The sequence below is a fragment of the Rhinolophus sinicus genome, chromosome 8 (genome assembly GCF_057876585.1).
Source record: "Rhinolophus sinicus isolate RSI-liver-muscle chromosome 8, RSI-T2T, whole genome shotgun sequence".
Lineage (NCBI taxonomy): Eukaryota > Metazoa > Chordata > Mammalia > Chiroptera > Rhinolophidae > Rhinolophus > Rhinolophus sinicus.
Window position 1 is genome coordinate 41,908,281 of NC_142508.1, and position 17,142 is coordinate 41,925,422.

At 51.8% G+C, this 17,142-nt stretch overlaps 3 protein-coding genes and 1 long non-coding RNA gene across 4 annotated transcripts; 1 reads left to right on the plus strand and 3 right to left on the minus strand.

Moving 5' to 3' along the window:
* Positions 1–40: 40 nt before the first annotated feature.
* On the minus strand, positions 41–790 carry LOC109460804 (interferon-inducible GTPase 5-like). The gene is made up of 2 exons (XM_088800742.1): positions 784–790; positions 41–684 (listed from the first exon to the last, which is right to left on the minus strand). Exons 1-2 carry the CDS (start codon positions 788–790, stop codon positions 41–43), a joined length of 651 nt encoding a protein of 216 aa, XP_088656868.1.
* Positions 791–1,525: 735 nt separating this feature from the next.
* LOC148757553 (interferon-inducible GTPase 5-like) lies at positions 1,526–2,433 on the minus strand. The gene has a single exon (XM_088800708.1). It carries the CDS (start codon positions 2,376–2,378, stop codon positions 1,707–1,709), a length of 672 nt encoding a protein of 223 aa, XP_088656834.1. The 5' UTR covers positions 2,379–2,433; the 3' UTR covers positions 1,526–1,706.
* A 2,945-nt stretch (positions 2,434–5,378) lies between these two features.
* On the minus strand, positions 5,379–7,187 carry LOC109460819 (interferon-inducible GTPase 5). Its single transcript, XM_019756578.3, has one exon. The coding sequence runs from the start codon at positions 6,998–7,000 to the stop codon at positions 5,621–5,623; it is 1,380 nt and encodes a 459-aa protein (XP_019612137.1). The 5' UTR covers positions 7,001–7,187; the 3' UTR covers positions 5,379–5,620.
* Positions 7,188–12,845: 5,658 nt separating this feature from the next.
* LOC109460817 (uncharacterized) lies at positions 12,846–16,849 on the plus strand. Its single transcript, XR_002139572.3, has 3 exons — positions 12,846–13,363; positions 13,659–13,841; positions 15,133–16,849. It is a non-coding gene; the product is annotated as an uncharacterized LOC109460817 (long non-coding RNA).
* Positions 16,850–17,142: the final 293 nt, after the last annotated feature.

Here is a 17,142-nt window from a genome sequence, read left to right on the forward strand (position 1 = left end):
CCTTCGCTGCCATCTCCAGCCGGCCTAAGCTGGGCTGGGATTATTGATTGGGACTCTCTAGGAGCTCGTAGTCAGAGTTGTCAAGGAAGGCCTGGGCCAGCACGCTCTGGGCATCCTTGATGGCCACGTCCAGGGATGAGCGGAGCACTTGATAGACGGCGGCAAAGGAGATGCCACAGGTGGCCAGGGCGCCCAGGACGGGCACATTGAGGAGCTCCTGGGTGAAAGCGTAGGCATTCCTGGAGGCCTGGCCCAGCAGGTCCACCACCAGCGCCTTGGTCACGTTGGTCATCGGGCCCTGTACTGCCCCCAGGATGTTGTACAGGGGCTGGCCTGTCTGCTCCGCCAGCTTGACGAGGGAGTCCTCGTCCAGGCCGAAGCTGCGGCGGTAGCCTTCCATGGAGCGGATGAGCCTGTAGAGGTCGCACGCCACATCCTGTACTCCCGGCACTGGACTGGGGTTGACGCCACAGGCCACGGTGGCCACCAGCCAGATGTGCTGCCGCAGTGAGTCCGCCTTCTTGTCCAGGATGGGCCTCGAGATATTGGGCAGGGCCGCCAGAAGCGCGTGCCGCTTGTGGCTCTCTACTTCCTTCACCATCGACTCCTCCAGCAGGCAGAAGTCGTACTTGCCCAGCTCAAACATGGAGAGCAGGTAGACCTTGGGGTCCTTCAGGCCCTCCGCTGCAGGAGACAAGAGCACTGTTCAAATGGTCTCTACACCGGAGCAGCTCTGGTGTCCTGACAGCTGCCTGGGCTCAAGCACTTCCCCTGACTCTGCACAGCACATGGTTTAAGCGTGTCGGCCCCGGAGCTGCCCAAGTTCAGGTACAAGCCTTCCTACTTACCACCTGAGTGGCCTTGGGCAAGTTACTAAACTTCTCTGGCCTGTAAAATACGGTGATCATTGTACCTACCTCCTAGGGATGTGGTGGCAGTGAACTGAGTTCGTGAAAATGGTGCCCGGCCTGTGGGGAGCCCTCTAAGTGTTAGGTGCCGTCAGCGACAAGTGCCAGCATCTGCATGGGCACAGAGCGTTTGCACTGCTCTAACTTGGTACATACACAAGCCAATACAATGCAAGTGTCAGGTCTCTGTCACCTGTGACCGAGAAGTGCCAACTCTCAGCAAATGGCAGCTTATAGAGTAAGACCTGACTTTTGGCTTTTCTTTTTGCAAGTGCCTGACTGAAGCTTTGACCGCGAGGCACCCTTTTCAACGAGGATCTGCTTCGAGGAAGGCCGTCTCAGGGAAACACTTTGGCAGCGACAGGACCAGGTAAAGAGCCAGCTGCCTTCCCCCACCAAGGCTCCTTGTTTTGGAGAACTTGGTTGATTTCAATATCTGACCATTGGGCAACTTGTTTGGTTTTCCTATGTTTGTAAGTTTCTACTCTGATGTTTTAAATTCACCAATAGAGAGTGAGCCAGTAGAACCCTAGGCCCCATCCTCGACCTCAATAAAAGCATCACCCCAGGCCGGTGCTCTCTCTCACCCAGATGTGGGGCATCATTTCCAGGTCCTGTGAGTAATGGACCGGAATCTTTTCAAAGTCTCCTGCAGGTTATTGCTGAGGGCATCCTGCCATCATAGTAAGAACCTGGAGGGCTAGTCCAGCCACAATGCTGATTGTTAATGGCTGACAGCAACACACAACACAGCTGTAAGCATTTCACTGTGAGGCCTCCTTCAGTTGCAGTGTGACCTTAGGTGACCCCTTTTCCCACTCTGGACCTCCGCTGGAAGAGGAAGGGGAAAGAGCGGGCAATCCTCCAGAGTCCACCCACCCCAGACCCCGGAGCCTCCACCTCACCCTCCAGCCGCTGCCGACAGTCGTCTCGGATCTGGCTGAGCACCCCCTCCTCAGAGAAGGTCCTGGGGCGGCGGCTGCGTGAGGCGGCCATGTCCACATCCACCTTGGAGCGAGTGAAGTAGAAGCGCTTGCCCTGCTGGAGGACCCCGCGGGCCAGCCGGGCGAGGTTGGCAGTGAAGCGCTCGGAGCTGACGATGATGAGGAAGTCGAAACGGCCCAGCAGCACCCGCTCGAGGTATTTGTCAGCCGGGAAGGCGGGTGTGCCTATGCCTGGCAGGTCCCAGACGATGACGTTGGGGTACTTGGGGTGCGGGTACGGCATGGGGTCCATGGTCATTTCCACCACTCCCGTGCAAGCCGAGTTGGGGTCCTCATCTCCCAGCCCCCGGATGGCATTGACAAAGGTTGACTTGCCTGAGCCTGTCCCCCCGGTAATGCCAATGTCCAGCCTGACATTCTCTAGCGAATGAAGTGTGGCCTGCAGCTTGGCGGCCACTGCTGGCAGGTTTCCCGCCTCACAGGCCTCCTTCAGGCTAAGGTCTGACTGGGAGATTTTGCTTGCCATGGGCTACCTGATCCCCAGTGCTCCGTCTTCAGGACTTGATGACCTTTGGCAAGACAGGTAAGGGAGTGTTTTTACTGAGTTTCTCTGTCTTCTCTATGGCCCTCAACAGGCCCAAGGCATTTGAGGCATCACCAGTAATAGTACTGAGAGGCTAACAATATGCCAGCCCCAGTGCTCAATGGTTTTATTTTAGTTAACACTCATCACTGCCAGGTTCTCCTTCTGGAGTAGCTCATAAAATCCTCCACTGCCAGAGAAGGAAATCGATCCCCTTACTCTCCACATTTGGCAGTGAGAGAATAAATCCCTGGAGGCCCAAGGCCTCCAGCTAGTGCATGGGGGGTGGGAATGGAGCTGAGGTCTTCTGATCCTAGAATTCCAGTTCTTAAATAACTTGGAGGGCATATACCATGTTCCAGGCACTGCAACCATCAACGCAGGGCATTGATTAAGAGCTGGAGCCCTCATCATCGCCGACTTTGACGTTTACTCTGAGCCAGCCACTGTTCTAACCACAGGCATAATTCCATTAAAGTCATTTTACAGAGTAGGAAGCTGAGGCTCTGGGAGGTAAAAGTCACTTGCCAGATGTCTTACCGCCTGCACCACAGCCAGTACATGGGCCAGAGCCAGCTCCCTCTGATCCCGTTGCCACACAACCCTTCCCTCCCCCCGGTCCTTGCACAATTCAGCACCCACTATGTGCCAGGACCTCTTTGGGTGCTACAGTTCCAATGCCAGGAAAAGAGACCCAAAGGGTCTGATGCATTTGTGGAAACATCGCCCACCCTCGCTGCCTGGCTTCTGAGGACCCGCGTCTGCTGAGGAACCACAGGGCCCACCCAGGCCAGCCCCCTCCTGCCGCAGAGCCTCGAGGCCGTCACTGGTATGATGGGCGGGGGCTGCCAGCGCTGACATCTGGGAATGTATGACTGCGTCTAGTCCCTGCCATGCCAGGGACTTGCCTGGTGACACTGGGCAATTCATGTCCTTTCTGCAGCTTTTCTTTCCCCCATCTGTGAGGGATGGGGAGGTGTCAACTTCTTCACCTATCACATGGAGAAATGACTCCTCAGAGCTCTCCCAGCTCTGCTGTTTTAGGAAGACTCGGGGTCTTACTGTTGACGAGGTTCAGGCTGGGACCAGCTTGGGAAGGGCTTGGAATATCAGGCTGAGATTGATCTTTATGTGTGGGTAGCCGTGGAAGAGGCTTGAGCAGGGGAGGGACATGTCCACTGTGGACATTAGAATGAGCCCTCTGTGGCCTCATGGGGAATGAGACCAGAGGAGGCAAGGTGCTGGGGCAGGAACTGGGTGGAGAAGGCGAGGCCTGAGCTTGAATAGCAGATAAGGTCAAGATGGGGGACAGAGAATCTCCGGAGAGATGGAGGTAGAAGGGACAGGACATGGCAACCAGTCAAAGACAAAAATAACCCATTCTGCCTCTTAGGCCCAGTGTGGTGAGAGCACGTGTTTTTCACGCCACTCAGGACAAGTCCTGTGTTTCGGATGATGCCTCAGGGCCCACATGTATAGGGACGTGGGTTGTGGTTTGAGAATGGTTTTGGAAGGGACCATCTGTCCTGTGCATTGGGGGGCCTGAGATTTCCCTACCATGATCCCCAGCACCCCTTTTGGTGCAGAAGGGCCTGTGTGAACCCCAAATGGTCCTGGCAGAGCCAGTGAATGGGGCGGACTTGGGGAAGAGAGGAATCTTTTTGCAAAGCAGAGAGCTCTTCAGCCAATAGACTCAGCACCCTCTTCAATTGCCAGGTAAAAATGGATCCTGAGTCTGGAACTGTTTCCTAGGGTCAGGGGTCATTTGAGGCCCCTGGATGGCGCAAGAACCCTCAGCAGATCCTAGGACATGCACGTGAACATTTGTGAGCACCTGTGGGTGAGGCACCTGCACCACCGTCCCCGGTTTGCCAGCGGCCCACACACCTCCAGAGCCTTCTGTGCACTCCTGGGAACTCACCCTTCTTCTCCACACCTACATCCGACCCTTCTCTGACCCCTGTTCAATCCCACAGAAGCACTTGGGGCAACCCATCATGTGCAACCCCCCAATCTGGTATTTCTTGAATTTTTTTTAAACACGCATGACCTTAGACTTAGCCAATGAGCTTGGTTTCACTGAGCCGCCTGGGCCAGACACAGATACCCTCGCCTAGTGTGTTGCATGTTCCCTCTGTCACTTGCAGCCACGTGCAGCTTTCAGATCCCAACAGGGTCGCCTTCACTGTCAGACCCAGAGCCTTTCAGCACAATCCCAGTTTCATGCGCCTGCATTTGCACGTGCACACACACACACACACACAACCATGTGGAGACAGATAGGTAACGCCAGTCTCAGCAAACTACTATGAACCTTACACCCATAGCATCAAAATCACGGGGACTTACCAGGATTCCCCCCAATCAGACACACCAGCAAGCTCACCACCACACATTCACATGCAGGCACGCCCTCCATCTTTCTGAGACCACCTATTCTAGGTGGTGGACTTGGCCCTCTGCCCCCTCTGTCCTTTGATACCCAGAGAAACTGCCCACCCACTCCCTCACCACCTCCACTCTCACTCTGTCTTCCACAGGCTCCACACGGAGGCCAGCCCAGGGGCCATGTGGCCTCCCCTGTCCCTGCCACCCAGCCCCACCATCACTCACAGGCAGCAGGGCTGGTCCAGGATGCCCTGTCTTCCCCCATTTAACCCAGTTGCTAGGCACCATTGTGCTGATCCTGGGCACCGATTGGCTGCCCCTCCCCCCTTCAGAGGAGGCCTTTGGGAAACTGGGGTTCTCAGAAAGGGATATGACAATTGCAACTAAAATAAATCCCCACCCACACAGGTTGACAGGGGTTTCTTTCTTGGATTTAGGCTGGACTACCCTGTCAACACCCAAATGCCCCTTGGCCACTTAGGGACCAGGGAGAGAGCTACCACCAAAGAGTACTTGGCCCACCATCCATACCTTGAACTTTGCTCCCTCCAGGGTCAATTCCTATCCCAGTTCAGTGTATCCCTCTTTGACTTGGGCCCACCTGCCTCCCCTGCACACCCCCTTTCCCCAGCTCCACCAACATGGCATGCCTTTGTCACTCACTCAGACCTCTCCACACCCCACCCCTCAGCAACTGCCACTCTCATTTTCACCACATTGACCTTTTTGTTTGTTTGGATGGTTGGCTTTGTTAAAGCTTGGTTTGTGGGTGAGGCAGGGGGGTGGGGGTTGTACTTTTATTTCTCTTCCAAGTCACGCTTCTTCCAGCTGTCGAGAATGTACTTGAGTAGGAAGCCAAGCTTTTGGCGGGTCGTGAGTGGGGCTTTCTCGCCACCTCCCTCCCCGGATCCCCACGTTTCCACGCCATTGTCACCAGCTGCGTCCAAGCTGACCTCAGTCTGGGGCTCATCCTCCAGGGCCTTGATGCGGACCCGCTGGGCATCTTCGGCCATCTCATTGAGGCAGCCCTGGAGCATGGTGTAGACGGTGCCGAAGCTGATGCCACCGGCTACCAGTGTACCAAACACAGGGATGCCCTTCTCAAAAGCCCGGGCCACCCGCATGGCACCATCAGATGACTGTGAGTAGAGCCTCAGGACAGTCTCAGGTGAGAACTCATTGGCCAGCGGGGAGCGGATGACTGCACGCAGGTCACCTGCCTGTTTGCCCACCTGCTCGGCCAGCTTGGCCAGCGAGTCGTCATCCAGACCAAAGCTGCGGTGGTAGCCACGCAGCGAGCGGAGGAGCAGAGCGTCGTCATAGGCGGCCGCCAGTCCCGGCACAGGCAGGGCCTGGATGACGCCCGACACCAGGGCCGTCTTGAGCACTTGCTCCTGGAGCATGTCTTTCTTCTTCTGCAGGACTTCCAGCGAGATATCGGGCAGCGACAGCAGGCCGGCGTGGCGCTGGTGGGCGGGCAGGTCATGCTCCCAGGTGGACATGAGCAGCGGGAAGTCATAGCGGGTCGGTGAGAGGTTAGACACGAGGAACACGCGGGGGTCTGTCACCCCGACCGCCCGTAGCCGCTCGGCACAGTGGTCACGGATCTCCTGCAGGACCATGGCCTCAATGAAGCCCGAGGGCCGCTGGGTACGCGTGGCCGCCAGGTCCTCATCCACCTTGGTGCGCACAAAGTAGAACTTCTTGCCCTGGCGCAGGATCTCAGAGGCCAGGCGGGTCTCCACGGCCCCGCAGCGGCGGGGGGACACCAGCAGGAAGAAGTCGTACCGGCCGAAGTCCACTTCCTTCAGGTACTTGTCAGCAGGGCAGCCCAGACACCCAGCTCCGGGCAGGTCCCACAGGGTCACATGAGGAAACTGCGGGTGAGGGTAGGATGCGGGGTGCATAGTGGTCTCGATGACGCCAGTGAGAGCCGCGCCTGGGTCCTCGGCCCCCAGGCCACGAAGGGCATTGATGAGGGACGACTTGCCAGCGCCCGACTCGCCTGTGACACCCACCTCCAGGTGGGTGCTCTCTGAGGACGCCAGCAGCTCCCGGAGGCGAGAGGTGGCCTGGGCGATGTCCCCTGACTCAAACGCGGTGCGCAGGGCCTCCAGCTCCTCTTTGGCCATGAGGATGGTGGTCTCCTCCTCCCCCGTCGACTTCGAAGTAGCCATGGTGACCAGCGGTTCAGAGGGTGCTGGGGATGGGAGAGTCACAGGAAAGACGCGTGGTCCTTCCCGTGTCTGGGGGGAAGGGGGGTTAAAAGGGAGCCAGTCACGCCTCCTGGGCTTTGCAAGGGGCAGGGAGGGAGACACACCAAGGACTGAAGGAAGTCCCTCTGGAACCCCACAGCTCTCTCCTTCTCAAACACCCAGGACACGTTTTGAGTTAGGAGGCTTTGGAGTGTGGCAGGCCCAGGTTCCCATCGCATCCCTGCCACTAACTTGCTGTGTGGCCTGAGACAAAATGAGGCACCTCTCTGAACCTGTTTGCTTCTCTGAGTAACAGTCATCGTGTCTGACCTGCCTCCTGAGGTGCTAAGGAGTTTTTGGGATAATCTAGGAATGGGACGGTTTGGTGGGCAGCTTGTGACCCATGCAGTCACACAGCCCTTGCACTTAGAAGGCCCAGTTCTTGGCTTAATGCTCATCTGCTGACACTGATTGAAATGCTTAATAATATTTGAACCAGGGGCCCTGAATTTTTCTTGTGTACTGGGCCCGCCAATTATGCAGCCAGGCCTGCCAAGGAAATGGCGTAAGCCCAGCTCCTGGACCCAATCAAGGATAGTGGCTTTGCCCCTGCCACCCCTGTTACTGGGAGCAGTGTGAAATGAAGGGGAAGGGGACCCTACCCTGGGATCGATCTTGGCGCGGCCACACACTCGCTGAGTGATTGGGGCAAGTTACTTAACTCTGCCTCACTTTTCTCATCTGCAAGATGAGGATAACTATAGTAACAGCAAAACACCTTCTTGGATTGTTGAGAATTAAATGACTTAATACATATAAAGCACTTAAAATAGTGCCTGGCACAGAGCAAGTGGTTGTGTTAGCAGCAGTGGCACCATTATGAATATTAGCAGCTCCATGAGGAAGCTGTGTGACTTTGAGCAAGTCCCTGCCCTCTCTGAGCCTCGCTGCATCATGGAAGAGAACCCTGCCCACCTCGCAGGGCTGCTGTGACATTTGTGAGCCCCATCTGTCTATCCCTGAGCCAACTTTGAGGGCATTTTGGGTTCAGTTGGTGGAAGAAAGCAAGAATGGGGGTGTTCCCAGACACTGGGGTCCTCCTCATTCAACACCCAGTGCTGCCGTGGCTGGCCTTGCCAGGCCAAGTCCCCTTCCCACCCTCCCACCCCCCGAAGCCGGTCGTATGGTCTGTCCTCGGATCCTGCCCTCCTCACCAGTCACACACTCCCTCTTTCCAGTCACACACTCTTCTGGTCCTTCGCCTCTAAAATTTACTTCCTCACTGACTAAGACTCTTCAGAGAATCTTGAAAGACAACCACACCTGGGGTCACTGTCCCCATCAGATGCAGAGGGACTGAGGCTCAGACCAGACACATGATGTCTCTGCTCAGAGCCCCCGCCAGGACTCCAAACCGGGTCCCTGGCTCCTTCGCCCTCTGAAGAGCTGCTCTACCTTCAGCCACATGTCTCTGCCTTCCCCTTGTCTCCTTGGCTGTCCCTGTCCCACCTCCACCGCCCAATCCCACAGAAGTTTGTCAGTACTACATTGCTCCTGCCTGGTCTGACCCCCATCCCTAGTGCGGCCATTCCCCCATGCTGTGCCCCTTCCCTCCTGTGCCATCCCCTCACCCATCTCAGGGTATGGAGACTGAGTACCTGGGACAGGTGCCAGCAGCAAGCGGCAGGCAGGTCAGTGGCCCTGGGGTGGAATTGGGGCCAAGGGAGCTGGGATTGGGAATGGAAGCCCCGCCCCCAGGACCCAGGGGAGAGCCCCACCCTGGGGACTCACCTGCCCTGCAGACTCTCCCTCTCCCTTCACACTCTCCCCACCGTGGCGTCTCCTCTCCTGTTAGTCTCCTCTCCTGTTAGCCCAAGGTCAGACCCTGTTGCTAAGACCCATTATAACAGCAAGCAGCAGCTTATTGGTCAGCCAGGCCCAGTGCAATAATGTGACAGTGATGTCAGGGGGCGGGGCCCCACAGTGGGTAGGGACCCCGCCCCCCAGCTGCTCATGGAGCCACCACTCAGTCCCACTGGGCCCTCAGTCCCCCACAAGGGACCTAGAGAGAGACCTTTCTAACACCAAGACTTGTTCAAAACCCGTCCGTGGTCCCCACCACGCCCAGGACAAAGTCCCAGCGTCTGAGGGCCTGGCCACCCACCCTTCATTTCTCCTCCATCCATGAACCCCAAACAAGTCTTTCATTTCTCTGCAACATCTACTTGCCTACCCACCTGCGCTGAAGGTCATGACTTAGTTTAGCCAGTGAGGGTGGGCTGAGAGGAAACGCTGGGGAGAGGCCAATGTGGTCACTGCCAGCTCGACCCTGCCTGTTTCTGGCAAGGACTCAGGGCCTGTGGTGGCAACAGGGCAGCACCCACACCTCAATGCAGCATCTACTATCCAGTTTGCTAACTCTGGCCTCCTCCTTCCCAGGAGTTTTAACATCCTTTCCTACCCTCCTCAACCCAGCCCATCCTCCAAATAAATCCCAGCTCAGGTGCTGACTCTTCGACTCTTGGTGACGCCTTTCTCCATTCTGCTCTCTCCCTCCTCTGCTTCCTCATGACCATTTAAAATGGCATCCATGTGATAAAGAGGGAGATGGAAGTAGGGAGAGGTATGAATGAGAAAAGGAGGAGGCAAATGCCCCCCAAGAAATGGGGGAATTAGGGTGGGGAAAGAGACTCCCCAAGATAAAAACAGAGGGAGAAACAGGCAGGAAGACACAAAGGACGAGAGACCATGTCAGAAAGAACCAGAAAGAGCATCAGAGGCACAGTTACAGAGAGAATGGCAAGACACAGAGTCTGAGAGATGGGGATCAATGTGTGTGCGCGGGGGTTGGGAGGGGCGACATGACACATGCAGAGAGGGAGCTGAAGGTCTAGAGGCCAAGACTCAGGACCCCTCGCCCACCGGGGACACCCCTCTACCCGCAAGTCCAGCCTCTGCCTCTGCAGCTTCCAAGCCTCCCCTCGACCCTCCAGTCCTTTCGTAGCTGTCTCCACCCTGCCTTCCCTCCTGGACCCCTCTCTGCCCAGGCCAGTTGCCCCGAGGTCTCTCCATTCCATCTCCTGAGATGGAGCCAGAGGGCCCTGCTACTCCTTCCCAGGATTTTCCTAAATCCAAAGTTCGCTTCAGCAAAGGAACCTCTGAAAACAACTGAGGAGCTAGAGGCCTAGAAAGAGGATAGACCAACCCAAAGTCACATCAAGAGTTGGGGAAGCGTGGTCTGCTGACCGCATAGCTCAAAATTCTTAAACCACAGGCAGAGAGAAATACAAACCATCAGCCACACACACTCATTCACACCCTCATTGACTGACATAAACGTACAGAGACCGGGAGATTAAAAAATATTCTCAGACATTTCCAGACACCAAACACACAGACCAAGACTCTTCCCCCAAATCCACAGACATGCACACCTGGCCCAAGAAGGAAGACCCTCAAATACAGAGTCACTACAGAAAAGCAAAAGTCAAACATACACCTCGCACACCACACACATTCAGGCACAGACAGATTTACAGACCAGAAGAGACACAATTACATGCAGACAACACACACAGACTGTGTCCCCTGAAACCCACTGCATTTATTCATGACTGTCATTCATTCTGCTCTGGTTCCTGATCCCATGTGCCCAGACAAGAGCCAGGGTCCCAGAAGTACATTGGATCCTGCCCTCGAGGGCTCCAGGTCTGAGGAAAGGGAGATGGTGGCACCAGGGTGACAGCTGCAGGGCACCTGCACAAATGCATCTGATGCAGGCTGGCATGCTGCCAGGGGCACTTTTCCCAGCTCCTGGTGCTCCAGCCCTAGAGAGGCTGCACATTTGCCAGTCTGTCAAACCTCCTTTGCTCTCTTCATTAATAGAACATTCAGCACCTTTCTAGGGCCACATCCTGGGCTGGGTGCTGGGAACAAAGCAATGACCAAGACAGCCAGCCCCAGGCTCTGATCCCACAGGACTCAGAATCCAATGGGGGAGTCAGACCCATCCCTAGACAGTAATGACTCAGAGCGAGCAGGACAGGAGTGGGGGCACCCCAAAGGACCATGGGAGCACAAAGGGGGCACATGACCCAGCCTGGGGCTCAGGGAGGGCTTCTTGGAGGAGGGGGCAGCTGAGCTGAGATCTGAGCAGGAGTGAGCCTCACAGCCCACTAGGGAGTTGCCTCCGAAGCCAGGGGTCCAGCCTGTGCAAAGACCCTGAGTTGAGAGAGAGCTCTCGTTTGCCCAATAATTTAGTCAATTATTTGGTCGTTCCACAAATATTTGTTTAGACCTGAGGTGTGAGTCCCTGCACTGGCCCTGAGGTGTGAGTCCCACTTGTCCCTACTCTTACAGACCTCATGGGCTGGTGGGACATCTGACATGATCAGCCACAGAGGCAGTGTTCACTTACCATGCGTTCACCATGAGCCAGCTGCTCTGTGAGCCCATCAGATGGATGGAGTCACTCTCTTGACCGGGACAAAATTCTGCTCTCCCACGTGTCATCCTAAGACAGACATGAAACCCAGGAGCTGGGACTGGAATAGAGAGGAATGAGACAAATGAGACAAATTTATTTACCCATTTCTTCCACAGAGTCTCCATATAATGAAATCAGAGGTACCACTTGTCAGATGCATCGTTTTCTGTCCCACTAATAAAGGAAAACGATGCTGCCAATAAAACTATGACACGTTATTTCCTTATCGCTTAAATTTTTTTATTCACATTTTCTGAAAGAGCTCTTCGTAGAGTTAACTTAGAGGACACAAATTATCATATATCACTCGTATGTGTGTCTCTAACTAGGGAAATAAATTGGCTAAGCTTTTCCTGAAACCACACAATCTGACTGTGGAGTCACTTCTGCCTCCGAGCCGTGACGACCGTGCTTTCCCACACACTCATCCTTTGTGCCCTGGGGAGTAACCATGATGCTATTAAAAGCAGCTCCATTATCACATCCAGGTAGTGACAGTTTCATCACGCCTGCCAGGCTGACAATAATTGTAAGGCGCCATCAACTGTGACTTCCTGATTTCAGCATTGCTAAAATGTGGGAAAGTGCATCTTAGAATGAGTGAAGGTGTTTCCTGAGTGTCCACACTGTGTCTGCCAGGCTGGGAATACAGCAAGGATGGAGACAGTCTTTTCTGTGCCAAGGGCCTGTTGGTTAATGTTCATGAGCTGGCAGTGATCAAGACAGCCCCAGCCATGCCCTTAGAGGACTCAGAGTCCAGTGGGAGACACGGACTCACCCCTTGACAGTGATGAACCACGGTGGGTTAGGTAGAGATGGAGTTGCCCAGAGGGGTGCAAGAGCCAAGGGGGTGCCTGACCCAGCAGGACCTCGGGGAGGGGGGAGGTGGAGTCAGCAAAGGCTTTTTAGAGAAAGTTCATTCATTCAACACACACTTTCTAAACACCTGCTTTGTGCCAGGCCCTGTGTTGGCTGAAGCTAGGGAGGTCTGACAACTTCAGGAACTTGTTGCAACGATGTTGCTAACTTTTTTTTTTTAATCAGGGGGATTATTCATTATGAATTTGTACCAACTGGACAGTTAACCAAGTTTCTATTTGGAAGTGCTGAAAAAGCTGCGTGAAAAAGTTAGATGTCCTGAACTTTTGGCCAACAATTCATGGCTCTTGCATCACGACAAAGCACCAGCTCACGTGACACTGTCTGTGAGGGAGTTTTTAGCCAGGAAACAAATAACTGTATTGCAACACCCTCCCTATTCACCTGATCTGGCCCCCAGTGACTTCTTTCTTTACCTGAAGATAAAGGAAATACTGAAAGGAAGACATTTTGATGTCATTCAGGACATCAAGGGTAATACGACAGCTCTGATGGCCATTCCAGAAAGAATTCCAAAATTGCTTTGAAGGGTGGAGTAGGTGCTGGTGTTTGTGCAGAGCGTCCCAAGGGGAGTACTTGGAAGGTGACTGTAGTGATACTCAGCAATGAGGTGTGTATCACCTAGGTATGTTCATACCTGAATAGGTATGATACTCAGCAATGAGGTATGTTCTCTAGGATGAGTTTGTGAACTTAATTGTCCGACCTCATAGAGATATAACTGGGACCAAGACAGCCCTGGTCCTCTGCCTCCTCTTCCTCCTGCGCACTCCTGATCCTCCTTTCCTCCCTGTCCTTTTCTCTGTGTCTATTAACGATCCTAAAGCACTTCCCTAGCAATATCTACACAGTATGTCTTTCACCTTCTCTCTGTTCTCCATAATCCTGGGGAAACCTGAAGTTAGCCCCCTAGGATTCAATCATTCACTCACTGAAATACGGATTCTGTGCTGTGGTCAGTTCTAGAAACAGATGCAGTGGTGAGACACAGATGGCACTTGCCCTCATATTTTTTGAAAGATAAAAATAAGATAGTGTCAAGTAGCGATAAGAAAAAAGAAAAACAAGAAAGCAAGGGTAAGGGATGGGGTGGGGGTTGGTTGCCTATAACTCTGTAGGCACAGGCCACTCTTCCCATCAAAAGGGGGAGTCTCTGTCTTCTCCTCTGGAGTCTGAGCTGACCCTGTGACGTGCTTTGGTCAGCAGAAGGTAGCGCAAGTGACATTCTGGGACTTCTAAGCCCAGGCCTTAAGAGGTTTGATTTCTCCTTCTCAGAGCCCCAAGCTACCATGTAGAGGTCCCATTACCCTGCTGGAGAAAACCCGTGGAGAGACAGAGGCCGTCTAGAACATTCCAGTCCCAGCGAGTCCAGCTGAATGCAGCCACAAGAGTGACCTCAGCTGACACCACCTGGGAGTAGAAAAATCATCCAACCAACCCACGGACTTGTGAGAAACAGTAAGTCATTGTTTTAGGTCACTAAATAGCCAAATGATTTTGGAGAGGAAGTGTACTATTTTATAGTGTTCTGGGAAGGTCTATCTGAGAAAGTGACATTCTATTTGAGCAGAGATCTGAATGAAGTAAGGAAATAAGCTGTGTGGACAACAGGAGGGAAAGCATTCTAGGCAGAGGGCATGGAAGTGCAAAGGTCCTGAGGCAGAAGCAAGTCTGATATATATGGGGGGGCATCATGGTGACTGGTGTGGCTGGAGGAGAGTGACGAGGGAGTGAGTTTTAGGAGGATTTATATACCTGTCACCTGGGAGGGAATCAAAGGCCTTTCGGGGAGTGTCATGAGAGTGAGTCAGGAATGAGGTGGGGATCCCTCTTCATTCAGTGATACAGTTTGGTCAGAATGATGGCCAGGACTAGAGCCAACAAGTGAGACACTGGCCTTGGGGACAAAATTTAAGGGGGTGCCAAAAAACTCCGTTATCAAGACAAATGATAGTTTAATGCAATACTTTTTAAAATAAAAATTAATGTAAAAATCCATGATATTTCAATGAACAAAATATTGAAATTTTAAATAAAGACCAAATACCTGCTAAGCCATGTTGGTACCTGAAGAAAAAGGCAAAACGTGCACCCCTGGCTTTGATGGAAACAAACTCATCAATAATATTTTCAAAATCAACTTCTTGCATTTTTGCATTTTCAGTCGAGAGAATTTTCTTTCATGCTTGACAGTTTCTCTTGACCAAATGATGATGTTAAATCATTTTTACTTAACTTACACTGAAATAAAATTATAATAAATTCTGTTTTGATATAAATGAAATATTTTAACTCAAACTAATATGAGTTTTAATATACCCTTTTGATAATTTCTCAATATTTTTTCAACTACTTTAGTGTTCTGGAGAAAAATAGGCATCAAAAAATATATATATGTGTTGAAATATATATTAAAATATATATATAGTTAATGCCTATTAAAATATATATATAATATATATACTTCCTTCAGTTTCCTGAAGGAATTAGGCAGAGGGGGTGGGCTGGGGAGTCAGGTTCAGCCTGCAGAGAAAAACAGGTGCCCCCAGGCAGAAGCTGGGGCTCAGGAAGAAACACTTGAAGCCAATACGGAAAGAGCTCTTCGTAGACTTAACTCAGAGGACACAGATTATCGTATATCACTCGTATGTATGTGTGTCTCTAACTAGGGAAGTAAATTGGCTAAGCTTTTCCTGAAACCTCCCTCTTAGGAGGGAGAGTTGTATGTGTGCATTTAATTCATTAACAGGTGATGCCATATTGGCTTCAAGAAACTGACGTTTAAGGACTGAAGGAATGGATTGGCTTCTCCCTTGAGTCTGCAAGGGAGAAGGGCTATCCAGGGGGCCTCCCCTGGGTGAAGATGACACCGGGTGAAGCGCAGGGAAGGCGCTCCTTGAACCCCTGACTCACTATTTCTTACTTTTAATTTATAACTGTCACTTTCGATCCCATTTCATTATACCTTTTAGAATTCTCTTTAAATACATGAAAGGGATGTATCATCCAAGCTTTTAAAGTGTATTAGAAACATTGTGGGATATGTGAAACATAAATAATGGACACTCCTGTCATTGGGATGCCTGCTGACTTGCTCCTAGCGGGAGGGGAAGAAAAGAAACAACGCGAATTCCCTCACAGGACCACAACTGGATAAATGACTGAGTAGATGTTGGTACATCCCCGCCATAAGGCCATCAGAACCACACCATGCAGCCATCAAAAGGGGTGGATCAAATGACTTGGAAGATTCCCATGAGGTGCTCTTGAGAAAAGCAAGATGCAGAGAGCTGTGGCTAATATCTTATTTGTAGAAGACGAAAAACACCCCTGTGTACCTCTATGACAGAGACATGACTTAGATATGTCTGCATGCTATAGATATGCCACAGATATGTATATCTACATATATTGATATCAATACATCTACCGGGGATGCAAAAAGAATGTATACAAGTGGATACTTTGGTCAATGTCGCTCAAGCAGTAGTTCGCCATAATCAGAAATGTCTGGACATGAATGGTAACCGCTTTGAGCACCTCTTGTAATTCCAGAAGTCAAACGTGACTTGTATTCATCTTTTGGAATCGGTATATATTGAGTATTACAATTTCAATACAGTTTTTCTTTCTTAAAATATGCATACATTTTTTTGGCACCCTGTATATATGTATAGCTACAGTACACATGTATCAAATGTCTATATGGGATTATTTGAGTTTGGGAAATAACAGGAGGAGATTTAGGAGGTTGCTAATATGGCATTCCTGGGACGAAGGTCACTGTGGGGAGTCATTGGGAAAGAAAAGAGAGAGAGAAGAAAAGAGGAAAAGGGAAAGGACTTGACTTTAAAAATTCAAAGCGCATGTGGATGTAGAAAAATGACAAATCTGACATTCAGGGCAGAGGTTATCTCAAGCCAGGAGAGAGGAAAGGAGGTGCGGCCAGGCAAGAGTGTAAGGGTGAAATTTGGTAAATCCATTAGACTTAGCTAGTTTGCAGGTAGATCTACCCTGATATTCAGCTGTTTTCTCTTTGTTTCTCCCCTCACTAATTGACTTAAAAAACTGTTTTGTTCCCTTTCCTAAATCTACACATACCTGGTTAATCTATTTGATCAGCAGAATCCTAACCTGGAAAGGGCAATTTCTTAATCCTCAGGCGCCCGGACACTGGAATCCAATTTGCAACTCCCTTGCAATTTTTACTGGTGACACATAAGGCCCCAGGAGTGATGGCCGAGACCGAGTCAGGAGTCCAGAGTGCGGAGATAACATTATCTTTAAAAAGAGCCAAGGAAGTGATGTCAGCCTGGACCTATTTGACCGACTCCCCCTTTCGTTTGTTCTTCTTGTGTCCCTGTAAAACCTTCTGCCCGGTCTAGGACGAAGGAGATGGCCTTTGGACACGAGTCCACCGCTCTCCCAGAATGCCGGCATTCTGAATAAACCTGCTTTGCTTTCCACCAACCTTGTCTCTCGATTTTTAACTTTCTCAAGTGGCATGCAGCCAGACCCTTAGCACGGTATCAAGAGGACGCTAGGGATTTCAACTGTTCTGATGTTTTCTGTCTTTCAGCTGAGCCGTGAGAGGCATTGCTTATTCTTTGTTTGTGTATGTTTTCAATAATTTAAGTTTTTTAACTTGAAAAATATGCCCACATGTATGCCCTTGTGGAATATTTGAAATGTACAATAAAATTAAATTCCCTGCCCAGGTTAGCCCCTCCCTGCCCCTCAAAGTCCCTTTCTCCCCCTG